At 46.6% G+C, this 24,204-nt stretch overlaps 10 protein-coding genes across 10 annotated transcripts; 6 read left to right on the top strand and 4 right to left on the bottom strand.

Annotated features, from left to right (window-relative positions):
- Positions 1-90: 90 nt before the first annotated feature.
- On the bottom strand, positions 91-599 carry FOMMEDRAFT_18233 (uncharacterized protein; the record flags this gene model as incomplete). Its single annotated transcript, XM_007264107.1, has 2 exons — positions 483-599; positions 91-409 (listed from the first exon to the last, which is right to left on the bottom strand). Coding segments are annotated over exons 1-2 (163 nt in total), but the record flags the coding sequence as incomplete, so codon positions are not given.
- On the bottom strand, positions 539-679 carry FOMMEDRAFT_187193 (pheromone-like peptide; the record flags this gene model as incomplete). The annotated part of the gene is made up of 1 exon (XM_007264108.1): positions 539-679. The coding sequence occupies one exon, from the start codon at positions 677-679 to the stop codon at positions 539-541; it is 141 nt and encodes a 46-aa protein (XP_007264170.1).
- An 848-nt stretch (positions 680-1,527) lies between these two features.
- On the top strand, positions 1,528-4,447 carry FOMMEDRAFT_104451 (uncharacterized protein). Its single transcript, XM_007264109.1, has 8 exons — positions 1,528-1,744; positions 1,824-1,979; positions 2,033-2,212; positions 2,268-2,462; positions 2,526-3,092; positions 3,152-3,424; positions 3,484-3,810; positions 3,865-4,447. Exons 1-8 carry the CDS (start codon positions 1,591-1,593, stop codon positions 4,245-4,247), a joined length of 2,235 nt encoding a protein of 744 aa, XP_007264171.1. The 5' UTR covers positions 1,528-1,590; the 3' UTR covers positions 4,248-4,447.
- Positions 4,448-4,683: 236 nt separating this feature from the next.
- Positions 4,684-6,061, top strand: FOMMEDRAFT_77605 (ClpP/crotonase; the record flags this gene model as incomplete). Its single annotated transcript, XM_007264110.1, has 9 exons — positions 4,684-4,771; positions 4,871-4,942; positions 5,033-5,048; positions 5,115-5,220; positions 5,284-5,335; positions 5,457-5,528; positions 5,581-5,625; positions 5,684-5,765; positions 5,827-6,061. The coding sequence occupies 9 exons, from the start codon at positions 4,684-4,686 to the stop codon at positions 6,059-6,061; spliced, it is 768 nt and encodes a 255-aa protein (XP_007264172.1).
- A 432-nt stretch (positions 6,062-6,493) lies between these two features.
- FOMMEDRAFT_79457 (pirin domain-containing protein) lies at positions 6,494-7,985 on the top strand (the record flags this gene model as incomplete). The annotated part of the gene is made up of 11 exons (XM_007264111.1): positions 6,494-6,556; positions 6,615-6,713; positions 6,767-6,895; positions 6,954-6,963; positions 7,018-7,100; positions 7,152-7,195; positions 7,254-7,414; positions 7,470-7,496; positions 7,558-7,694; positions 7,763-7,853; positions 7,918-7,985. The coding sequence occupies 11 exons, from the start codon at positions 6,494-6,496 to the stop codon at positions 7,983-7,985; spliced, it is 912 nt and encodes a 303-aa protein (XP_007264173.1).
- A 124-nt stretch (positions 7,986-8,109) lies between these two features.
- On the bottom strand, positions 8,110-9,424 carry FOMMEDRAFT_79434 (uncharacterized protein; the record flags this gene model as incomplete). Its single annotated transcript, XM_007264112.1, has 5 exons — positions 8,110-8,456; positions 8,527-8,606; positions 8,663-8,889; positions 8,951-9,272; positions 9,327-9,424. The coding sequence occupies 5 exons, from the start codon at positions 9,422-9,424 to the stop codon at positions 8,110-8,112; spliced, it is 1,074 nt and encodes a 357-aa protein (XP_007264174.1).
- Positions 9,425-9,913: 489 nt separating this feature from the next.
- Positions 9,914-11,426, top strand: FOMMEDRAFT_79074 (ubiquitin-protein ligase E3; the record flags this gene model as incomplete). The annotated part of the gene is made up of 7 exons (XM_007264113.1): positions 9,914-9,959; positions 10,023-10,237; positions 10,308-10,439; positions 10,493-10,593; positions 10,645-11,095; positions 11,144-11,298; positions 11,360-11,426. 7 exons carry the CDS (start codon positions 9,914-9,916, stop codon positions 11,424-11,426), a joined length of 1,167 nt encoding a protein of 388 aa, XP_007264175.1.
- Positions 11,427-11,805: 379 nt separating this feature from the next.
- Positions 11,806-14,832, top strand: FOMMEDRAFT_18237 (uncharacterized protein). Its single transcript, XM_007264114.1, has 9 exons — positions 11,806-11,923; positions 12,009-12,113; positions 12,191-12,458; positions 12,523-12,546; positions 12,612-12,869; positions 12,925-13,297; positions 13,356-13,713; positions 13,776-14,201; positions 14,253-14,832. Exons 1-9 carry the CDS (start codon positions 11,903-11,905, stop codon positions 14,724-14,726), a joined length of 2,307 nt encoding a protein of 768 aa, XP_007264176.1. The 5' UTR covers positions 11,806-11,902; the 3' UTR covers positions 14,727-14,832.
- A 1,082-nt stretch (positions 14,833-15,914) lies between these two features.
- Positions 15,915-22,098, top strand: FOMMEDRAFT_145354 (uncharacterized protein; the record flags this gene model as incomplete). Its single annotated transcript, XM_007264115.1, has 23 exons — positions 15,915-17,060; positions 17,114-17,380; positions 17,433-17,710; positions 17,759-17,849; positions 17,902-18,085; positions 18,142-18,465; positions 18,519-18,592; positions 18,654-18,754; positions 18,807-18,895; positions 18,948-19,111; positions 19,167-19,241; positions 19,296-19,422; positions 19,472-19,532; positions 19,594-19,900; positions 20,260-20,302; positions 20,544-20,606; positions 20,707-20,748; positions 20,857-20,940; positions 21,002-21,166; positions 21,247-21,384; positions 21,433-21,514; positions 21,619-21,752; positions 21,833-22,098. 23 exons carry the CDS (start codon positions 15,915-15,917, stop codon positions 22,096-22,098), a joined length of 4,305 nt encoding a protein of 1,434 aa, XP_007264177.1.
- Positions 22,099-22,190: 92 nt separating this feature from the next.
- Positions 22,191-24,167, bottom strand: FOMMEDRAFT_166326 (uncharacterized protein; the record flags this gene model as incomplete). The annotated part of the gene is made up of 6 exons (XM_007264116.1): positions 22,191-22,491; positions 22,546-22,677; positions 22,733-22,971; positions 23,043-23,372; positions 23,427-23,501; positions 23,558-24,167. 6 exons carry the CDS (start codon positions 24,165-24,167, stop codon positions 22,249-22,251), a joined length of 1,629 nt encoding a protein of 542 aa, XP_007264178.1. The 3' UTR covers positions 22,191-22,248.
- Between the last annotated feature and the right edge of the window lie 37 nt (positions 24,168-24,204).

The following is a 24,204-nucleotide window of genomic DNA, read 5'->3' on the forward strand; positions in this document are numbered from 1 at the left end:
GCGAGCCTAATTTGGAAAGCTGCTAAGGACATGACGCACTGCCATTTTGCTTTACTTTTTTGCTTTTGTCCCTTTTTCACGTCTACTCAGTCGGACTCATCTAGCCACGCATCCCACGCCTATTTTCCTGCACTTATGCCGGAACATGGTGGGAACAGTGGTATTGCAAGGCTTTGACGCTATTCCTGACTCGGACAATTAACAACAAGCATCGTGTTTCGCTTACATATGTTGACACAATAAGAGACAATAGGATATCAACAACCAGCAAGCAACGGATATAAAAAATACACGAATGAGAAAGATTGCATCAGCATGAATCAGAACATCGAATATCCACGCGTCCAACTGCTCTCCCGCCTGGCATCGTTCGTAACCGCTGTCGTAAAGTCGTTCAGAATAAACAGAGGTAAGGTATCAACTGTCCGTCAGGATATACGCCCAAGCCAGTTGGGTATTATAATTTATTGCCTATCTGAAAGGGATTAGCCATAAATCGCCTTTGGATCAGAGTGATCGCTACTCACGATGTGGATGTTTAGGATATGGTGCAGAACGTCCTGCTGGTCGTACCCCACTCCTCGTCGCGTGGTACGTCGCTTGCCTCACTTTCTCGCGCTTGGATAGGTACGTTCTGAAGGGAAACGATGAGACCTCTGATGTCCGTGAAGGAGTCCATAGTACGCAAAGGTAGAGACAGACAGAAATATTGATAAGAGAACGTGAATGAATGTCTAGTAACCTCCTGGGCGTGTTGGTATAGCTGGTGAAGTAGCAAAGCATGGCGCTCCTTTTATACGCAGCTTGGTAGTCAAGGCCATAGCTAGCACAAGTACGGGACAATAAAAAAGTCAAAGGACCTGTAGGGCCAAAAGCAAATTTAAGCTACACGTTACCGAGTCACCTTATTGTCAAGAAGTAGGCGAACGAGTTCGAAAGAGCCAAGAACAAGAGCCGAAACAATGCTCGTTCCGAGGTACCCGCAGTATTTTCGAAGCAGCAGGTACCGTCCACACCATGGAGTAGCCGAGCGGAATCCGTTACAGCTCAGCAGTCTGGTTCCGTCTTTATGCATGCAAGCGCCAGACTGATTGAATATTTAGATCCGCGTTCCCTTTAGCATGCCAGGTGCAAGTCACGCAAAGCTCCGTTCATGTAAACATCACAACCTCGCGGTGTTAAGGCCTGCATTACTGCGCCTCTGCTACCAGAGTAACCACCGTTCATAAAGCATGTAGGACCTAAGCAGTGACGTGTACAAGCTCAGGAGTCAGGGTCAGTGCGGACTCTCGAGTCTGACTAGTGAGAGGTGGTTTAAGCTGAGGAATGAGACGCAAGTGAAGAAAACAGGCACAATTTTGTTGAAATTTTCATGGCCAAGGAGTCTTTTCATGCCAGGCATGAGTCTTCGTTGACCAATGTTCCAAATATGAACAATTAGACTTTGATCACGTGCGTGCTATAGATCAGAATTCGCCTGTGCCTAGGGCAACATGCCTGCCATCGATTCTCCAAACACCCTGTCCCATTCATCAAAGAGCACGACGCGCAATATAGCGGCTTCTACAAGTAAATCAGACCTGCGCTACAATGTCCGTCTCTCAAGAGACGGCCAGCGCTGGCTCTCGTGCTGCACGTGAACTGGGCGATCTCCTCGCCAGTATCGAAGTACGCGCGGACTGGCCTGTTGTTGAAACTACGGCTCAAACTCTTGCAAATGCATTGCGAAATCGAGAAGGTTCAGGTGAGGTCTAAGGGCATGCGTTCCCCGATGACGTGTCGCAAATTGGAAGATCGTGCTGAGTCTTACACTGCAACTCTAGTTGACGAACATACAACACTGGGAAAGACTCTGTTGCCACAGACTCTTACCTCTCTTCTCAAGGTCGCACTTGAAGGCTCTCGAGTTCCGGATGATGCGCATGCAGCAGCTGTCTTGGAACTCCTCCGAGTTGGTGCAAATTTATGCATGGACCACAGTGCGCGTTCTTATCAAATATATGCGTTTCGATACTCATACAGCTGTTGGTAGACGAGAATCGCGGTCATCTTCTGGACTCCGGATTTCCTCAATTAGTTGTTTCGCTATTAGAGGGCTATGCTGAATATCTCCCCGAAATACCCTCATACGAGCCTTTTTCCCTTTCAAACGCGCACCTGAAAATAATCAAGACTGCGGTGGGAGCCCTTCTGAATCTTAGTCTGGGATATGGTGAGCCACACAGTACTTTCTCGCTGTTCTGACGTAATTTTAACAAGGTGACTAGAGCCTATACAGACTCGACTCATTTCTCTCGAAACTCCTGTGACACTTCTGCGTCTCTCCATTGCACTCTATCCGCCTGGAACATGGCTTTCAGTAAAGGAAACTGGCCCCGGTTCTATAGATGCGGAAAGCTGGACACTAAGAAAGGGAATCACGGAATGGTCCTGGAGGGCCATCTCCGGATTGAAAGATAATCGTATGCTTCTTCTCGCTCATATTAATCCCCACGGGCGTCTAATAACGGTTCCAAATCTCACAGAAGTGCAGCAGCCACTCTTTGGACCTGAGTCACTACCTCACCTCGTGGTTCCCCTAAAGGCTTTCCTGCCACCGTTCCCAGTACCGACCAACTCCTTATATTCCGATATAACGACTCGAAAGGCATTGCTAGCAACTGACGTGGAAGTACTGGAAGAGGCTTGCGAGCTTATAGAGACGCTGACGATGGACATTGAAGACGTTCGGCTTGCTCTTGCACGTGGCATGGCCTACAACGAACAGCCACCGTGTTTAGCGCTCATGCTCGACTTTATCGAGTCAGCAGAATACGCGACCGGCTGGCAAGACTCCGGGATACCTCAAGAGGAAGTGGTCCGGTGGAAACACGCCCTTGACCTCTGCAAAACTGCGATCATTAGATCAGTTGTGGAGATCTCAGGTGAAGAAGACAATCTAGATGTCTTATGGGACGACGCAATGCCACAAAACGGGTTTGTCTCGCGTCTGATAAAATGGCTGCAGCCTACACAGGATACCAGCCCAGGACAAGTGCATGATGACCTTGTGATCTGTGGAACTCTCAGCCTTGGCAACTTGGTACGACGAGGTGAGGCGCCTATCGGCCTGAAGCAGAACAAGAAAGGTTACTCATCTGTTCTGAAACAGAGAATAACTCAATTGCGCTTGTAAATGCGCCCATATCAATTACACCACATCTCGTTAAATATTTAGCGCCGGCAACTGACCTCAAGGTGAAGCACGGTGTCATTGGGCTTCTGAAGCATCTCGCCCAGAGTTCTCCGAATCGGAAGGTTCTTGGTGAAGCGCACGTAATCGAATCACTGCGGTCTTGTGAAGTGTTCAGCGAGAACGCGGACATTGCAGAGATTGTTCAGATGTCTGCAATCAATCTTGCAAAACATCTGTGCACTCATAACGGTCTGTACCACCGCATTTAGTAAACTATAAATAGTCAGGATTAACCTACATCTACTTAGTGGGGAACGCTATTATTTGTGTTTTGGATGGAGCCGATAGCCAGTCGTCTGTGTCGTGCCTCAGCCAGATCCTTGCTCTTTCACAACGGTCGGACTCTGTGCCTGTCAAGAGCGAAGGTGCCCGTGTACTGGTTAATATAGTCAAGTCTCTCTGCTCGAGCACAGGGGACTTGAATGAACCCCGTAGGAAAGCTGCAATCAAAGCCGTGACAAATGCCGAGTCCGCCACCACATTGGCACGTCTGCTTGGGCGAAGCAAGAAACATGTCATTCTTCTAAACGAATCCATCGTGTCCATGTGCCTTTTGGCGCTCCAGTCTGGAGGAGGTACGTCCGATAATAGTGCATATAACTGTTCTCTTTGCTGATCCTGTCTTATAGCCCTCCTCGTGCTTGATGCAGTTGTTGCTAACTTGCCGAAAGAAATTCCTCCACCGTCAAGACAAAACAGTCTCAACAGCGAATCTGTGCCTTCTTCCGGAGGTACACCTTCTGCACCGGTTACCGCTCCTAAGACTGCACTTGAGGTACTAGTCTCAATCTTGCAGAATCTTGAAGGAAGGATTCCTGCGGAATTGCGTGCCAACCTCTGCCAGCTCCTTGGGGAGATTGGCCGCGACAGTCTTAAGACTGAATCGCTTGAGCACCACGAGAAAGTCGAGCAGGTGCGCCAAGCGTCACGCGACATGCTGCAGTCGTTAAAGGGCAGCCCTGATTCCCTCGCGCTGAGCGCCGCAGCTGGCAAGGCTCTTGACAGCTGGTGAGGTGAAAGTCAGGTTGGAAGGCATCGGAAGGACGAGTATCTGACACGACAATCTAAGGATATTTGTTTACATCTCGTTTCGTTCATGTGTATCGTGCGTGCTTCACCGTATTTTTAGTCCTGTGTGTACTTGTGAATGTATGCTATGGATAGTGTTCTTTGCTTGTTATCTTAAGGTTTGGAGCATTGGTTTTGCTCACCGTCTTTTGAATTTGATAAAGTCAACCGGTTGTGTTATAGTACCGGCCCGGCATGTTCGGTCGCTATATTGATCCGTGTGTTCAACGTCCCACAAGAATGGCATTTTAAATACCTTCAGAGCAGCATGGTTCCATTCAACCTGTTTATCGTTCTCTCACACTCGCTTCTTGTTTTTCACTACCATTCACTGTTTTCCTTGTCTTGCTATCCAAAAAGTCGAATGCTGCTTGGCCTTCATGAGCACATTAACCAGCAGCATCTCGGACGGCATCGCGACATTAACATTTAATCGACCTAGGACACTGAATGCAATAACCAGAGAAGGTCAGTAACGTGTATTCTAGCGTCAGAAAACCGAATGGTTGTACAAAATCTAAGGCGTCTGTAAACTACGGTTCTTGGATGCGTCGTGCACGAAACCAGATTACACTGCACTAGCCGAGAAGCTACGTGAGATTGATGCGCGAGAAGATGTCGTAATTACGCTTCTGCAAGGTGCGTTATCTTCTATCTGAGTGGTTCTGAGCGTCTTGATCTATTATTGTCACCAATTCTAACAATCTTTTGATATGTGAACAGCTACAGGCAAATGGTTCTGCTCGTATGTTCCAACTTTGACATCAATTCATTTTCCACAAGTCTTTGTCTGACAAATGCAACCGTAAAGCGGGACGGATGTGAAAACACGAAACAACAACCAAGAGGAAATGGTGACTATAAGGGAGAATTTCCTCGGGCGCGTTGCTCGACCAAATACTGATTGCAGCAGAGCAGTAAGCATATATGATATTTTACCTGAATGTTCATGATGTCTATACGTATAATACCCTATCTAGCTGTATACTCACAGTAAAATCCTCGTTGCTGCTCTCAACGGGCCAGTTATGGGTGCGGATATTTGATTCAACCCGTTTGTATAATCCCAAATAAATTCTCTACAGGGATTGCATCAGGTTCGAACGAGTCCTTTCGATAACTTCAGCACAGACTTGATCAACCCGACCAACAGCATTCCTGGGCCATTTTGATTTCATTTATTGTATGCCGGACGTTTGGCTTTCAGTTCCGTTTTCATTTGTCGGTCAGTAGTGGCTCAACAAAGACATATAATGTATTAATTTAATATTTCATAGGGATTATATCTGAGGCAGGTTCAAGTGTCAGTTTTGTGAATCGAAGTAAGAAGACCCTTACGTCTGCAGGAGGCTTAAAAGCTGGGTCTAACAAACTATCCAGTGGGCTTGTCTAAGGCAAATGAGGCCCTCATTTTTGGAAAGAAGATGGAAGCAGATGAGCTCCTCGCTTGTGGATTCGTGAAGTGAGATCGACTTGACCGCATTCAAAATCAATTAAAATGGAAGACTGAAACATCTTTACAGTAAAATATTCCCCAAGCAAAGCTTACTGCAGCATTTGTTAGAGCAGTTAGAAGGTCTTGACCCAACTGCTGTACTCAAAATCAAGGAGCTGATACAGTACGGAATAAACGAGAAGAACTCCAAGGATGGGACAAACCTGCGTGAAAGTTATGCACAAGCAGAACGCTTTGCAAGCGGGACACCTACACAACGGTTCCTACAGATCGCTACTAAGCAAATAAAGCATAAGCTGTGACTTTCTGTCTCGCATTAATAAATTTACGAGTTTAAGCATGTGCCGAACGGATGAGTTAGAGTAATATGAGTTCGGCTATACTAAATCGAGTATTCCGAGTCCCAGAAGGTGTTTGTCAGCACGGATAACTAAATGTCCGCCTTATCCCAATTTAGTCAATTTACTCTCACAGAGTCTCACTAAATCTCAAACATGCTCAGCAACACAGACCCGTTGTCGGTGTGCTTGATTCTCGTAGTCCGTCTCGGAGCTGTCATATAAAGCGCGGCGCCGAACAGTCTAGCATCATCTCGTCTCCCCTCTTGAATGCTTAAATACCTCGCCGCCGCATCATTCGCTGGTCTCGTAGCTCTCTTCCTTACTTCACCTCAAATCCAGATTTACTTACAGTCTTCTGTTGACGCGTTCAAGAATAGGAGTTTATACTCTATTATGGCTGCAACGTCTGTTTCAAGAAGGGTTGTCAACAAAGTTCTTGCGATTGAGCAAGAGGAGGTGCGTTCAACGTTTGGCAATCATTGGTTAGCATCTGCTCATGAGTGTGCTATGACAGGGTGCTGGTGCACGAGTTCGAAGGTCTATAGGCTCTGCGAATCTTAGAAACTTGACACCTTTCCTGATGCTTGACCATTTCCATGTGTCTAAGGGTGCAGTGAGTAAAGGAATCAGATTAAACACGCATACAGCCAGTGAATCCATTTCAAGGGTTTCCCAGATCATCCTCACCGTGGTCAAGCAACTGTGACTTACATGCTTGAGGGTTCGAGTCAGCATGAGGATTCAGCTGGACATAAGGGAACTATTGTTGCTGGTGGTGTACAATGGATGTGCGCTGTATGTAATGTTTGCTGAGGTTTATATGTTAAAGCGATGACTAAATTCCATTATGTAGGGGAAAGGAAGTAAGTCATTCGGGTGTGGAAGGATAATCGTTCTGTCTTCTAACGAAACTGTAGTTATCCATGCTGAGATGCCAGTCCACGCTCGTGGGGAACCTGAGCCGCGCGGTCTCCAACTATGGGTAGACCTACCAAAAGAAGTACGAGTTATATCAGTTACGACGATGCTTGCCTTACTGATTGTCGCTTAGTTTAAGATGGTAGACCCTTCATACCAGGAGCTCGGTCCTGAGGGGTACGTCGAATTGAGTCGATTGTCGAGGTACACTTTGTTCTTAGTGCTGAATTGCTAGAATTCCGACTTCCTATCCGGAAGGACCTGATGGAGGAGTTGAGATCAAAGTCATAAGCGGGAAGAGCTTCGGCGTCGAATCTCCTGTACGACCACTTGGCGGATGCTGGTTCTTCCACGTGAAGTTTAAGGATGCGCAGAAGACGATTTTCCATGAGCTTCGTGGGTATTGCCATACTTATGAAATCTGGATGTGCCTTACCTGCTCTCCTTTTAGCCGCTGGCTGGACGACTTTCTTCTACAGTGAGTTAGTTTTGAAACTACCTGTTTAGATTGGTCTGGGTGACTGACTAGGAATCGATAGTCCTGAAAGGTTCTGTGAAAGTCGGAGAATCGCAGGACCTGCCAGTCGAGGCGTTCCACACAGTCGTGCTATCGCAGGCTCAAAACGAAACAGGCGTCCAGCTAACTGCTGTTGAGGACAACACTGAGCTCATTCTTGTACGACTCCTATCACTCTCACCTTCTCTGAGGAAATGTTCTGATTTTTGTGTTGTAATGGAATGAAGGTATCTGGTGAACCATTGGATCAAACCGTTGTTCAGTATGGACCTTTCGTCATGACGTCCCGTGAGGAAATCGCAGATACGATTCGAGATTGTAAGTGTTTTTCTTCATACCTTGGATTTGACTTTTCTTTTACCGGACTATTTTTCCCTTATAGATCAACTCGCAAAAAATGGATTTGAGAAAACGCATTCGTGGAAGAGCGAGATTGGTGGTCTTGCCTAATCACACTGCTATCTGATAATATTATCTACGTATTTTCATGTTCCTTGTATGAGACGACTTGTATATTTCCAAGAGCCTGTAAACATATAGTATCTACGAGAAATCTAATTTTCTGTTTCATATCTTATGACCGTCGTTTATCTTTTGGACGAACACCATCTTCTTCATCGCTCTCGCCGACGTCTTGCATGTCAGCCCAGACATCCTCGTCCTCGCCATCCTCGCCTTCACTATCTTCGTTATCTGACCTGCCTTTCTTTGCCTTTGTAACGTCTTCTTCACAGCAGACAACCGCAGTCGGGACAGATTTCATGTATAACGTGCCTACGACTTCACCACGCTCCTCCTGTTGAGCACCTGCAACCGATGGAGGTGGGAAAGTAGTATGAAGTCGGAAGAAACGGTCACGGCAGGTGGAGCCGAGGAGCCCGTCTGAGGAAGGTGCAAGAGACGTCACAGCGCCTTGAAGTTCTAAGAAAATTGTTATTATTGAGTGAGAAGTTTACGCTAATGAAAAATTTAAAATATTATAGCGACATACTTTTGTACGAGTATATCGTCCTGCCGTTTCGAAGATCTAGAGCTGAGAGATTTGTCCCGTTATCCGCTACGAAGAGCTCGCTGTGATATATTGTGTTCAGTTGCTACTCAGTGCTTGCGCGGGTGGATAAACTCACTGCTCTGAAGTTCCGGCCTGGACGACGCTTATACCGCCTACTTTGCCAATGCCCGCCCAGTTTGCGACTGGTCTACGCGCTGCTCGAGTGTCGTAGCGCCTGACGTCGCCAGTATGTGTCCCAGTTACCAAATGCACGTTGGTACTCGCTGAGGCGATGTTCGAAGATAGGTAGGAAAGGGACGTGATGTGAATTGGTTGGCGCAAGCTTAGTGAATCATTTGGAAGCTATCACAGTTATTATTTGAGCTGGGGAGTTAATTCATATGAGGGTGTAGTTGTAGCGTACGTTTTTCGCTCTCCATATTTCTGCTGGGAATAAGCTATCTCCCCGTTTTCTTTTCTTCGAATAACTAAAGTTTCGATCGGATTGAGAGTCTTCGCTTGGGGAAAGGTTGGTTTCGAAAGCCCGAGTTGTATCCCATACAGATAGGTCAACTTCATCCCCTCCGTAAGCAAACGAGGAAGCGTCACCGGATAGCTTCCAGTCGCATAACCGTACAGGTAAAGAAGCCTTTTGGAAAGATGGAGAAAAAGTGGGCACGCCTTCTTTACCAGATTCCGACGCAGAAAAGCCAAGAGCTCCATTTGAGGTACACCAAAACAAGCCTCTGCGCAGCAGAATGAACAAATGTAAATGGGAAGTAAAGTAGCGAAATACACACTTTGGGGAGAGATCAAGGCCAATGTATCTATGATCTGCTTTAAATCGAGGTTCAGACCACTCTCTTAGTGTATCCAATTTGTCGTTCTCAGGGTTCATTAGGTATGCCGAGAGAGCTCCACTAGATCTTGCGGTAGCAAGCTTTCCTTGAAGGACTTGACATGAGCGCTAGCTCATCTAAGTAAACAAGTGCACATACCAGAGTCCTTCCTGATACATATTGTATAGACAGCCTTTGCACTCCGCTGTCCTTTGCCTTCCCAGCAGCTAGTTCACCCGGATCAATTTGTGCATGGGAGGACGGTGCGTAAAGGATGCGGTCCTCGAGCTTCCAGGCACTGTCTGATTGTGGATCCCGAGAACATGATACTGATTTGATCTGGCCTAGCTCGTCTCCAGTCAAGAAACAAGGCATTATGATGAAGGAAACGAGAACAACGAGAGCAACAGGAAGTGAGATACAAAATTCTGAGGTGAGGTTCCAAAAAGAAATTTCTAGTAATGGCCAAATTTGGAAGTGTCAGGATTCTTCACACGTGCCGTCTACTCCCGAGAGGCGTCCACACTTGAGGCTTTACAGTGCACACCATGGACATTCCTCTCAAAGAGCTCGACAAACTCCAGAAGCTCACAAGTTTCACTTCTACTCCTCCAGCGTCAAGTTCTACCTTTCCTGTCCTTGCGGCATCCTCACTAGCGAATGGGAAGGGAAAGAGCGTCGGTGTAGCTGAGTCACTGGACGGTTTATTGGCGGCGTTACGCGACGTGAAGGAGCGGGTCGAATCAGGTACAGCGAGCGAGCAGGATGTGGCGAATATTGAGAAGATAGTGGAAGAACGGAGAAAGGAAATTGACGAACGGCAGAAGGAGGTTCATGCCACATTGGGGCGTATTGGGAAAGCATTAGACAAGGTACCGTGTTTCTCCGACTAATCAAGCTCAAAGTGAGGTATTGAGAATGCCTACCATATGTTTAATCCAGAAATTTGCCAATCCTGTACCGGAGTTGCCGCCTCTGTTCACTTCTGCGGAAGCACAAGAGGCACTGCAGCGAACTATTGCTTTGCATTTCCTTCGGACGGGTCAATTTGATACCGCTGAGGTGTTCTTGGATGTATGTTGTACAGTTGGTTATCAGACGTATTAGTTGGCTAATGACAGCTATAGGACTCAAACATTGACATTGCTCCGGGAACTACAGATCAATTCCGAGAATTGCATGAGGTTCTGACAGCTCTTAGGAATCAGGTTATACAGCCTGCATTATCGTATGTGGCTTGGTTCATACAGCTCAGCTGACTGCTCACACGAGTATGCAGATGGTGCTCTCGGAACTCAAAGTTTCTGGCAGAACGAAACTCGCCACTTGAGTTCCATCTACATCGTTCCCAATTCATGCGATTACTGCTCGCATCAAATCCTCCGAATGAATTTGCGGCCATTACCTATCTGCGAAAACGTATGGCGCACCTTTGGGGCGTTTATGATAAAGAGCTTCTTCGTCTATGTGGCTGTTTCACGTATCAGTCCTTAGCAGACCTGCAGATGTCGACTTATGCAGATCTTGCGTCGCCGTCTCTACACCTTGATCTTGAGCGTATGTTCGCGAAGGAGTACTGTGCGAGTCTTGGCATGAGTCGGCAAGTGCCGCTTCGTGTTGTTGGTGATATTGGCGGAGGAGGTGCGTTAGCTCGTATAGAGAAAGGAAGAAAGGTGATGCGAGAACGAAAGAGTGAATGGAGCCAGACAGATGAACTTCCCGTGAGCTTCGTACTTTCTTCTTCACATTCTGCTCGTCTCAAGGTATCTCGTGTTTAGATTGAGATACCTCTTCCACCGGAGAATCGGTATCATTCCATATTTGCATGTCCTGTTTCCAAAGAACAGGCAACACCAACGAATCCACCGATGATGATTACATGTGGTCATGTCATTGCCAAGGACAGTCTGGCAAAGTTGTCGAAGCCTCAAGGGTATGTGCCATGCTGCGATAAATTATCGCTTTCTTATCCGCTGATCCAATTTGTACTGCAGGAGAGCGAAGTGTCCTTATTGTCCCCAAGAGTTCCAACAGAATACCGCCCTGGAAGTGCACTTCTGAGGTAGTATATTGCATTATATAACATCCATATTGAGACGTTGGTTTGTTGTACGAATAGATGTATTCTCTACAAAATTTATAGTCATCATTCCCTTCTCTGGAATCAATTGGATCAAAGCGGATGAGAACTTGGAGCCACTTCTGAAAGCAAGCTAGTCGAGCCAATATTGACGGTTTTGGACATTATTCTAGCCTTGAGAAGCATCTTCTGCGCTATCTCCTATTTATAAAATCATATCATAAGAGGTTATCGATGGTCGAGAATGCCGTAAGTGGGCGTAAACGCGTAGGGCGCATATGCTGCTTAAGTCCTCGACGCGTCTCCAGCGTCTACGTACGCCTTCCTGCCTTCTACCTCGACTTTCATCCTTCGCCTCCGTGCCTGTTCCTTGCGTTGCAGTTATTCCTTTCATTTCTTGTCACGCCTCTAACAGCGTATCATATGCGTAGTCCGATTTGTTAGCTCTCGAATCGTCATGCCTCTTGCACGCTGTAGGGTCAGTATGCTATCTCACTGCGTACCAGTAAAGGCGAAACGTGCAGAATGCGCTAATTGCTCGATTTATGTGGACCCTTTTTCAGGAATTCGATGATGACGGAAAAGCGAGACTTCGAGGCTGTCCGAAGGGACGCGATTGTCTATTCGTGCATCCTGACCAGCCTTTATGGTCAAAGGCACCCAGACGTGTATGCATGCAAACGACGTACTGTTATATGTCTGATAGCTAACTTGGTTCTCGGTGCTGCTAAATATTATTATATAGGATCCTCCGCCACGTAAAGTCCCGCTTCCGGGTGGGAAAGGCCGTGGTGGACCTCTGTCTAAATCTTGGGATCGGGAGAGGATCGGGAGTAATAGTATACCGATTGGCGGTAGATCTGAGGAAAACGCTCAAACAGACTCGGGATGGGGCTCGAACGTGGAGTTGAACGTGGGCTCTTGGGGAGGATCATGGGGAGGCGAGACTAGCAAGGGCGAGAGTGGTGCGACCGATGACCGAGGTTGGGGGAAGGGATGGTGGAGTAATAACGGTACGTTAACGGTTACGATATAGTGTTATTTGTTCTAAGAAGTAATCTTGCGTCTCCACATTAGATACCGCAAAAGACGACGATGGAAGTGAGTACATGCTGCAAATTGTTCTCACCATCGGCAATATAGTCTAAATACCGTTGATATTGAAGGTAAAGGCAAAGGCAAAGGCAAAGGCAAAGGCAAAGGCAAGGCTAAAGCTACTGAATCAACGTGGGGTGGGTGGGGGCAAAATGACAATGATTCGGATAGTTTTGCTAGCTTCTGGGGGAAGAAGACGTCAGATAATGCGGAGGGATCAAGTCTCCGGGGATGGGGAGCACCAATCAGTCCGAAAACAAAAGGTAATGGTGCATCTGGTTGGAAGCTGCCTGAACCAGCCGCTGATGCGGTTGATACCGATCCTGCTGGTCTGTGTATTTCTCATGCAATTCTACACGATCAAAGTGATAAACTGTGGTTTAGCTTCTTCATCATCCCTCGGTGTACGACGCGCAAGTGATATCGACGTCGCGGATCCTGCTGCAAAGAAACCCAGGACCAAGGGCCTCTCAATTCAACCACCTGCAGCTTCTATGGATGTGGATGTTGACTCACCGCTCACCTCTATACCGGCTTCGGCCACCTCTGTACTTCCTCCAAAGCTCCTCGATTCCCCTATAACCACTTTCAGTGCGGGCCCTTCTATACAGCGTCAAATGACACCTAGTGCGATAAGTCAGACGAGCAGATCAACGTCGGTAGGAGTCATTTTTCCAACATTCGCAACAAAGGAACCTCGAAGTCTGCAGAGCATTTCACATAAGGAGGCCAAGGACATTTGGAAAGAATATATCGAGTAAGTGCCACAGTACCATTAGACGGCGTACATGTACTTACGAAGCCTGGTGAAATAGACACATCTTCCGGCTCATCACGACACGCACAAAACTAGAAGAAGGGAGAGCTTTGCTTCAAGACTATAAAGCAGCGCAGAACTCTCGGATATACCAGAAAGTCGGGAACACGGGCGTGAACCTGTTAGAACAAGCTAGCCAGAGTTTGAAAGGTCGCGTCGAGCGAAGGGAGAGAGATTTTAAGAACGCGATGGAGAGATTATGTGACTTCGAGGAGGGCTTTGAGTTTCCTATGCACCTCATTCTAGATCGGAGAGAAGATTCGAGGAAGATGAAAGAGGAGCTTGATGGTGTCAAGACGTATGTTGGGTCCGTAAAGGATTGCGTTGACAATATGCAGCAGACCGTTCGTGATATCGTAAGTTCTGCTTTCACCTATCTCCGGCCGTTTCTTTGACATAGTGTTTGACATTGATGTAGGATTCTCGGACCCGCACTGCTGTTGCTCAGCCTACACCTGTACCAGCGTCGCCGGTCCCGGACGAAGGAACAAAAGCTCAGTCTAAAGTATTTACTGACAAAGATCAAGAAATAGAGGACCGACTTGTCAACCTCGAAGAGAAAGTCTCAGAGTATCAGCATTCTTATATAGAGACCCGTAATGGGTTGTATGCGAACGCCGATGACGTGATTCAAGAAAAAGTAGAAGAGATGATGACGAACTCACTGGAATCATGTATGGCGGGTCTCTGGGAGAGAGCTGAGGAGGCTGAGGAGAAACTGGGTTCTCTTGACGGGACTTTGGATGCTCTGACTAGCAGGACCAAAGAGATTCACGAAACTGTCTACAAGGTCAACAAGATGACAGCCGAAGAAAAAGAACGGTTTTGGGAGCCTGTCCGGAATGTAGGTATTTTCAAAGGATTGAAGTATCACGGATGCCTGACTTCTTTCCAGGAGCAAAGGACATTTGTAGAAAAAGAAGCCGATAATGCCGCACGTCAAGAGTTAATAGATAGATCGGCAGATGGTCTTGCAAAAGCTCGGGAAAGGCTACACGCTTTGGAGAACTCAGGAACACAAATCCTCGACATACTGCCTCTACACACTCTCATACCAGATCAACAGCAATTTAACCAACTCGTAGAGATGTTCGTTCCAGCGATATGGGCAGTGCTTCAACCTGACGTTAATGTCGCTAAGGACAACATGAAGTCGGGCATACTGGAGATTGTCCAGACGCACGTTCAAAGTCCGTTCCAGGAGTTTGTTGCTATGCTCGCTCCTGTGTACAAGGCTTTTCATGAATTGAATGGGAGGGTGGATCCGAAGATGCAGAGGCTTGCGGTTGCGGCGGCTCGGTCGGTGCAAGCGTCGCCTCAGATGGCTGATACTCGCCTGCCGGCTCAGGTCCAGACATCTCATACCTAATTGTGTTTTGCATCACTCTGTTTTTTTCTTTCATTATCCACCTATCTTGTACTCTCCACTATTAGCTTTATTATTTTATTATTTTTTGTATATACCGAAGTTTCGCTCCATACCACCACACTGACTCATTCTGAGCCGAACTCTTTTCCTTCTTTTGTCTGTGTGTATTACTGAGGTCCTCAGGTGGTATTTCTTGTTTGTTTATACATTTCCAATATTAGCTTGCAGAGCTTGGAAGTGTCAAAGGACAGCTGAACTAATCCTTTCCTTATGATGGACTTACTCAATAACTTGTTTTGTCTTGCTTTCTGACCTGGAGGAGCTTCTTTCTGATATAAGATGGTCCGAGAATTATGAGGCTTATGCTAGCAGTGACTTTGTACTTGTTTGCACAAACGTGACATGACGCTAGGCCCTAGGATGGATAGGCTTATCCGTGGATCCATACCGTGGTAATAATGTTCCCACGGTAACTGTACCACGGTAAAAATTCCCACGGTTACCGTGGTTTTTTGTGAATCCACTGATGAAGAGTAAGAAAACATATTCTTCCTATATGCACTTCTTTAACTCTAAAATTTGTAATATATTACTTTTTGAGTATTTAGAAGGATGTAATAGTAGAAGTGCTTCTATTGATAGGGAGTGGAACATACAAGACTACTTGGTTGTTGTCTTTCATTGTGTGAAATTTGTTCTTTTGTCACGTGCTGAGGTGTTCACATTGCATTGTACTGAGTGGATACTGTGGACTAGGGTGAGAAAACATTTACTTTTATTGTAGAAATAATAATTTATACCCAGATAACGACTTTATTTATTATCTAATAATACATATTAGCTGTATACACTTATATGTAGAGTGAAACATGTGGTTTCACTAGTAAGAATCAAGTATATAAAAATGCTTTATTACACCCAGTCAAGTACTCGAAGATTGGCACGGTAACGTGGATTACCGCGGTAACCGTGAGAATTTTTACCACGGTAAGAAAAAACCACGGTATGGATCGCGGTAAGCTCGGATGGTTACCATTCCAGGGCCTACATGACGCGACGCGTCTCCGGCACGTGGTCACCACGCAACTCAAGGTCCAAACAAGAGTACATCTTCGTGTCAAATAGTCTGCCATAGTACAAGTTTTAGCTGCTCTTTAGCTAAAGTTCCAGTTTGATGCTGTACTGGCGATGTCAGCGTTTCTCCCTCATCGTGCCTCTCCATGGCCTTCTCCGAGACCTATCCCGAAAGGACGCTTGGCGCATCTCAGCTCGATGGACATCACTACGACTAGCGCGACTTCCTCTGTTTCTGCTGCGCTCTCTGGGCTTTCACCGAAGGATGTTGAACTAATAGACGGGATCATCGAACGATCGCCTCCATCGGCTACCACCTTCCTCACAGTCTTCAAGGCATATAATGAAGTGCTGCATGAACGTGGCATGGATGCTGCGAATGACGTTGTTTATTATAAGATTCTGCTGAAGTTGGGCGTTGTGAAGGGGAAAGACTGGGGTACGAAGTGGAAAACAGTGAAGCAGCAACAAGGATACGGGTATGGAAACGTGGACGCGAGCGTGGACGAGGAGAGCGAGACATCGAGAGATGAGAGCGTGGCTGAGGTGTCGCAACTGCTGGGTGGCATACGAGATGACCGTGCACAAACGCGTGATCTTTTACCGGCTTTTCATCGGCATCGCGTAGGACCTATGCGTCCTAGTTCGAGACGTCCCGTGTCGGCGTATGGAGTTGATTCTGTCACGGTGCATTCGCATCGGGACGACAGGTCGGAGATCACACAGACGGAAACGGAGACAGACACGGGTGCGGAGACAGAAACGGTCACGGACGATACGATTGAACGTACAACGGACGATCGTGATGCTACCAGCTCGCCAACAACGCTCATCCAGCGGGCAAGCGATACGAAGGAAAACGCCTTACGCTTGTCCACTGAACCGCCGTCTTACCCGCCTCTTCCGACTGTCGAGCAGTTTTTACCTGTACATGCTAGAAATATACGCTCGATTCACCATGGTAGATCGGAACTATCGAGCGAGGTGCAGACCCGTACTTCGACTCCGCCTCCACACAAACTTCCCCCACGAAGGCAACCCTTCCAACCCGCCAGACACCAAAACATTATTCCGGCGACGCGTTTACCTCCGATAAAAGCACCAAAAAAGCAGCCATCTCATAGTACTAGCGTCGATGAAGAGGACACTTGGAAAAAACTTCGAATGATTCGGGATGAGAAAGAGGCAGATAAGTTCCGAGAGGTTATGTTAATTGAGCGATGCTGGGGGGTTTGGAAGGGCAGCCTGCAATGGCTCATTGTACGTGCCTTAGTGACTCGTAAAGTTGTACATTCTGATGGACCGCTCTGCAGACAATGAACGAGAAAGTTGACGAAGAGCGCGACAAGACACTCATCCATGATCACCTGCAAAAGTGGCGAGTTAAGTTACACAAGAAGCGATCCGAATATGACCGGATTGGACGACGTCATGACAAGTATCTCCTGCGCGTTTCATTTGCAAAATGGAAGAGCCGAGCAGCCTCAGTGCAAGTGACAAAATGGAAGGAGGACATGCGCAGGCGTATGTCACTTATTAAAACGAAAAGGGACCAAAGAATACGAGCAGACGTGTGGATAGTGAGTGGAACATTTTTTTACTTGAATCTTCCTGATATTGAGTAATTTTAAGAAATGGAGGCAGGTTCATCAGTATGAGGTTGCTGAATTGTACTATGAGCGACACTTGCTCCGAAATACGATCCGCAAATGGAGAGGCAGGCTCTTCAATCTAGGAAATCTCGAAATCGCCGCAGACCGGTTCGGGCAGTCACTTGAGGATGCCCAAGTAGCGCGTGTATGGAACTTCTGGAAGCTTCAAGTTGACCTCCGCGACGTGGAGAGGGTATTGAGAGCTCGTATGGACGCTCGAATAAAGGATGGTGCAATGCAGACATGGAAACAGAAAATGTAGGGGGAGCGATTTTCTCAAATTCTTCTACTAAATACCTGTTCTAGGCTTGAAAATCGTAAGGTAGATGCATACCATGATCGCCTTATTAAAAAGCACTTTTATCGCACGTGGAAGTCGTCGTTATCCAAGCAGCGCGTACGGCCTTTCTTCTTTTTGCAGTCCTTATCTGACCCAGTGGTCCATATAGGCTCTTATACGCAAGGCGGACAAGTATAAGAACCGTCAAGATGGGATATTGATTATGGCTGTGTTTCGGATGTGGATGGCACGAGAGCGCGGAATGCTTATGGATCGCGCCAGAGGCGGGCAGCTGTTGCACTCCGTTTGGGCGGTTTGGAAGTCGCGCCTTGCAATTATACGTGCAAACGAAGGTTAGTGGTTTTGCGTGTAAAAATAAATCGTAGCACGAATGACACTGCTCCACAAGCCCGAGCACTGGAGTTCCGAAGTCGACCTTCATCCGCATTAGCCAGTGCTGCGTTGGTCCGCTGGCGTCAAACGTTGCTTGCACGTCAAAACCTGTTGTCCCAGGCCCGACAATATGACCACGATGTTTTGATCCACAGAACACTTCTTGTCTGGCGCGTGAAGCTGCGAATCAGACTCAAGATGGCCAAGCATGCAAAAGTGGCAAGAAAGTACCTTTTAATGAGGCAAGCCTGGAATAGGTGGAAGGAGTTAGTGGAAGAAAAGAGGAGAGAAGAGAAGTTGCAAGTTTTGCAGCTGAAACTACAGAGAAAGTACTATGAAAGTGAGTCTCAGCTGTAGCTTGTTGCGTGCTTCTCGATTGACTGTCTATGTTAGGATGGCGTTCGATATGTGTTCGTCAACAGTACCATCAGCTTGCATTAAAACAACTTCAAGTTGCAATCTCTACAGTGAGCAGACTTTATCACGGTCATGTACCCTCCGATTTTCATGGACTGTTCCCTTGATTAGAGTGTTCTGGCTAATGCACTAAGCAAATGGACTAACCGCGTGATTGCGATAAAGCTTCGAGAATTGGAGATTGTCGAGACACACGATCAGAAGATCCTGAGGTGAGCTTCACTACACTGTATATTTATTGTTGTAACAGACGATTCTTCACAGCCTGTGTTATCAGAAGTGGAAAGCTGTCAGCAAGCGACACTCTGATGATTTGAGATTAATGCAGAGCTACCAATATGTGAAGCGGGAAGGTAAGCTCAGAACAATACGCATTTATTTCATCAGTGCTAAAAGTGCAAATAGAAATGATGCGACGAATGTTCTTTAAGTGGCACGCAGCCGCCAAGACCAATCGTCATCGTAGGATTGTGCTTCAAGAAAGGGAAGAGGAGATGAAGTTAATTATTACCGAAAGAGCGTGGGATAAATGGCGCGAGAGATATAAGGCAGAGCGCCTGCGGCCTCTAGTAAGTTCTCACACCTGTCTCTGTTGTTCAATTCTCACCTACCCCCGATGTACAGGAGTATAAACTGGCGATTCAACTCGAGAAGAGCCGTTTATACCAAGTTTATCTGATTTGGCATTCCAAGACACGGGTAGGATTCTCCCTATTTTACTCGAATCTCGCAGCCTGATATGACGTTTCATAGTCTATTCCGGCGATACAATTCTTCTCTTCGCGTAGGAAGGCTAAGTTCTGGCAAAGATGGCGTGATACGATGCCGAAAGCTTTGCAAGCCAGAGAAGCTCGTGATCATGACAAGCAAAAAGTTCTGGGTATGGAATTAAATAGATCCGTATTGACAATGACTGACATCTCTTCTAGCGCGTGTTTTGGATAAATGGACACAGGCATACAGAACAAAGATTGCTCTTAAAGCGGTCGCGTAAGTCTCACATAGTTCATTTCCGCTCTAAGACAAAGTTTAAACCTAATCATTGCAATAGACGCGCAAGATACCTCCGTCTCCCCAGTGGTGCGCCTCGCCAGTCCCTCCCACTTTCTACTGCATTGCATGGAATCCTACGTTCCACGCCTTCCATTACGTCTGGAAAGGCTACTCGTCCAGTGAGCCCAACTCTGGGCGATCGGTATTCAGAACGTGCTTTGTCAGTACAAGAAGACGACTCGGCAAGCAGGGCCGGTTCCACAGGCGCTCCAAGGAGGCGCCTATCAGCGTTACGGGCCACAAAATTGTCATTGGCAAGACCGGTCTATAGTGTAGCAGATGCTCCAAAGGAGAATAACGCGGACGTATGGCGCGAAATTCGTCGTGCACATAGAAGACCCCGGAGCGAGGGACCGTGAATCACCGTTTCTCTTGCGTTTTCGCTTTTTGCTACGCTGTCATATTGGAATTGTTATTTTTATTGGACTAAATTATTTGCTAGACCGTTAAATTTCTTGCTGTGTATTGCGCTTGATGTGCTGCTATGTATAACAATGGATCATTCGTTCAGTACCCTTGTTATGGAGGATCGATCGATGTTCCATTCTCCCGCGGTCGGGCTTTGTAGACGGCGTTCTCTCACTGATGCGGGTTTACTGAGCGCTATTCTACTCTAAAATTCTTCTGGATTTTATGCCTGCCTATTTAAACTAATGACTCGAAGGCGTACTTTCTTGTTACCTTGAGCGTTACTGCTCGATCCTTCAGTGAGTACGTGTCGTCCTATCGTTCTGTTTGTTTTCTGACTAGGCTGGCGCTACTGCATATATGCATTGTATTATACATTACCAGACAAAGCGACGGGTTCTCATGGGCTCTAGGAGAGTAACAAAGCGCTCCAGAGTCATTACGAGGTCGAGTGGGTACGATCCGTTTGATAAGTTCTACTTATCACTGACAGGACGTTGTTAATGTTATTACGGTGTTGCCATTGCTACGTATCCAAAGTGTCCTCCACGACAGCGGTAGCTTCAGATGGGGATGAGTCAGATGTAGAAGCTGAGTCAGATGGTGAGTATGAACATACGATTTCTCAGCCTCGCTTTCTCGCTTCACGATTTCAATGAAGTACCTCTTGAACTGACTATATGCTTTGATACTTAATAAGAAGAGTCGGATGGTAATGGTTATTGCAAGCGTCCTATGACCAGAAGTGTGTATAAAAGTGTTTGACTGCAAGCTATCATTCTCTTATTCCCAGTGGACTATCTATGCTGAATGATTGATGGGTAAACGCCGTTCTCCACATATTGCGAACTAGAGAAACAAGTGCAGCGGCGTTCGTGGATGCACACGCAAAAGAGAACGTTACGCCCTCGGCCAATAGGCAAGACGACGTCTTCGGGTGAGTGATTGTATGCGCGCTGGATATTGTATGAATTGACTTGTAATCGTTAATGCTTTAGCTGCCAGTGCGAAGAAGCAACCAGAAGTCCGACGAGAAGCCAGCAGTGAACACAATACTACCGAGGAGAGCGACAGTTCCGTGATACGATCTGAACCTCGCACAACCAGAGCTCGTATACGTCGCAACGAACTTAAACTAAATAACTTAAAAACAACTCCTTCCAGTACGTTCCCCCATTATTGTATCCATGTGCCTAGATTAATGGCGGACAATTCTCCCAACTCCTTCGAACCAATGTTACAGTCTCTAGCAGGACAGTCTCGCATGGGCATACAAGGAAGAGGGATAGAAGTGAAAGTCCATTCATCGAGCCGAGCGACGAAAAAGAGCTCTGGCGTATGCTAGATTTATATGAGGAACACACAGTAGAATTGGCCAACTGTAAGTTGCTTCCAGCTTTATGACAGTCAGTTCTGACTGTCACTTTAGTGTACCAGGCTGCCCCTGAGAGGATGCATCAATCTTCCAAACAGGCTGGACGGACTGTGAGGAGTAATACCAATGTTGTAGGGTGTGATGATTCTACTTCTGGTGAATCTCTTTGTTTTATATCCTACTAGTGCCTAGGTTAATATGTGTTTTTTGTAATCCCTCCTTTGAATCAGTCTCCAACAGGACAGATTTGCCTTCACATACAGGCGGTAGAAGGGAGAGCCTGTTTGTAATATCCAGCAACAAAGAAGAGCTTTTGTATATGCTAGAGCAAGCCAATGAACAAATGAAGGAACTAACGAAGAGACTAGCCAACTGTGAGTATACTCTTCTAGAGTCCATTCTTATGTAAAACATCTTAAGAAAATCAATTCTAACAACACAACAACTATGTCAGTGAGACAGGCTACTTCTGAAGGGACGTGTCGATCTACTAAACACACTGGACAGTCTGCGCAGGCACGGAAGCATTGCACAAGCCTTCCTCTGGATGCGTTCATTGGTGACGCTACCTTCGAAAAACACGCTGAGATTGAACCAGCTTCAGTACAGTTAAGGAGGGATATCGTCAATCGAGAACTCCAGCACTGGGAGAAATTGAATAAGCATGGCAAGCAGGGTGCAGAGGAGTTGATGAGAAAACTTGGACTAAAACTCTCGTGAAGGAAGGGCCATAAGAAAACTGGATGGAAAGCATAGTGTCTCATCTACTCTCAAGGAAGCCAGCAGCTTTTGCTATTACAATAGTATCTCTGCTCCATTATCCAACAGTTTGCAACGATCGTGATCCCCAAGCAAATAACATGATAAGGTTTAGTCGTCTCCTTTCCCTCTCTTCAGGTCTGCCTCCAGGTTAGTAGCCTGAGTCATCAACTGTTTGATCCTCAACCATTCGGTATTGATGATACCACGCTGGTCCAGCCATTCCATGACCTGATCTGCATCTGAAACGTCATCTGGGGGAGCGACACTGCGCGGATATGCAATCCTAACAAATCCACGACCTGCACTTGAGAGTTCTTCGACTTCTCGCAACAGTTCGCAGAAAAGTTTGAACTTTCAAGAGAGTATGGGCAAAATTATCGACGCGATTGTATATGATGTACTCACCTCCCAGTGGCATAACTCATGGAATAACTCGGTCCGCCGAGCACAGAATCGTCCCAAATTGAATTCAGGGGGCCGGTGTTCGTCATCGCCGTCTGATTCATCGCTTGAGCTTCGTGATCGATTCTCCTTGGGCTAAATGTTGATCCATTTAAGATTGCACCCTAATAATTGCATGAGTCATGCATACCTCAAATGTCGTCCGATCATATGGATCTCCGTCTAAACGTCCCATGAGGGTTGAAAGACGTCCACCAAGGTTACATGCATCGCAGTGCGGAATCGCGAAATCTAGATCGTGCAAGGAAAAGTTTGGATACGTTGAAAGAGCTTTCTTATAGTCCGTACGCCAGACTGAAGATACGATTGAATCTCGGATATCGCTGAGTTTTCTTCGCGTTATTGACAAAGGCACTGAGAAGTACTCATCTGTGTAATTCGATGTATCACAGTTGAGCATCTTGTTAGTTATCAAAGTCAAAGTAAATGAGCCAGCTGACCACTTGTAAGTCTTTCGGCTATCCGTGATCGAGCGGCAGGCGATGTTACTGCAAGATGCACTAGGTACTGGCAGACAATCTTGAAGTGATGAACCAGGTCTTGATGAGTATTCATGCTGAACAATGCAGGAAGAGCCGCAGTTTGTGCATCCGCTTCGTCGTCAACAATGAAATCGTCGATTTCTCCTTCCAGATCGCTGTCCTCGTTGTTTTCTGACAGTGAGGATTGGTCTCCATCATCTTCGATGTGTGGTCGTGCACCTGGAATAATGCCATCTCCTTCGCTGCTCTGCTCATCGGATTCACTGGCTGCTAATCCCAACTTCTTTTCTTGAAGAAGCTATCATGAGTAGATAGTCTTCAAGGGCTTAAATAAAAACTAACTTTTGAGCCTCTCAAGATTCTTCAAAAATTTAGTTTTCTGTGATTGTTTACCTCGAAGACGGTCATCAATTATTTCTAGAGGCAGGGAAATTACTTCTAAATGCCTGTTTGTGAACACGCATTGTGCTCACTATTTTCATCAATGCCATCCATTATATCGTCCTCATTGTTATCGTCGGAATTATGGGACGAGGGCCTTCTTCCTCTCATTAGTCGTCGTTTCCCCTTGTGATGCAAGTCTACCTCAGAACGAGATTCATCCCTTTCCTGTTCACTGCCCCTGCTAGGCCGTCGGTGAATCCTTCTGCTTCGCGAGCCAGCCTCACCCGTGTCTGAGTCCGAGTTTAAAATTCGTTGGCGCTTTGAAGAACGGACAGGAGACAAGAGTTCTGCTTCCGAGCTTGAGTCTCCAGCTACACTAGATTGTACCGAAATCGATCGAGACTCAAATTTAATTTTGCCGACATCACTACTGTCACTCTCTTCCTCAACTGCCGGAGCGCGTCGTTGAGTTCGTCGCTTAGTTGTACGAATTTCTGGAGAGTCGAGGTCTTCAACTTCGGATTCCGGGTCTTGCTCACGGGCGGATTTCCTCTTCCAAGTCTGACTTGATTTCCCCCTGCTTACAGCACTAGAAGGAGGAACAGGAGGAGGGCTAGAGGAGAAGTGTGCCAATAGCGTTTGCTGCTTGTATTTGGCTGACTGTCCTCGAGATTGAGTGGATTTGGTTCCGCGAGGCATGATTGCTAGAGTCAAAGAAATGAGGCTGAGCAATGAA

The sequence above is a fragment of the Fomitiporia mediterranea genome (assembly GCF_000271605.1).
Source record: "Fomitiporia mediterranea MF3/22 unplaced genomic scaffold FOMMEscaffold_3, whole genome shotgun sequence".
NCBI classification, from domain to species: domain Eukaryota; kingdom Fungi; phylum Basidiomycota; class Agaricomycetes; order Hymenochaetales; family Hymenochaetaceae; genus Fomitiporia; species Fomitiporia mediterranea.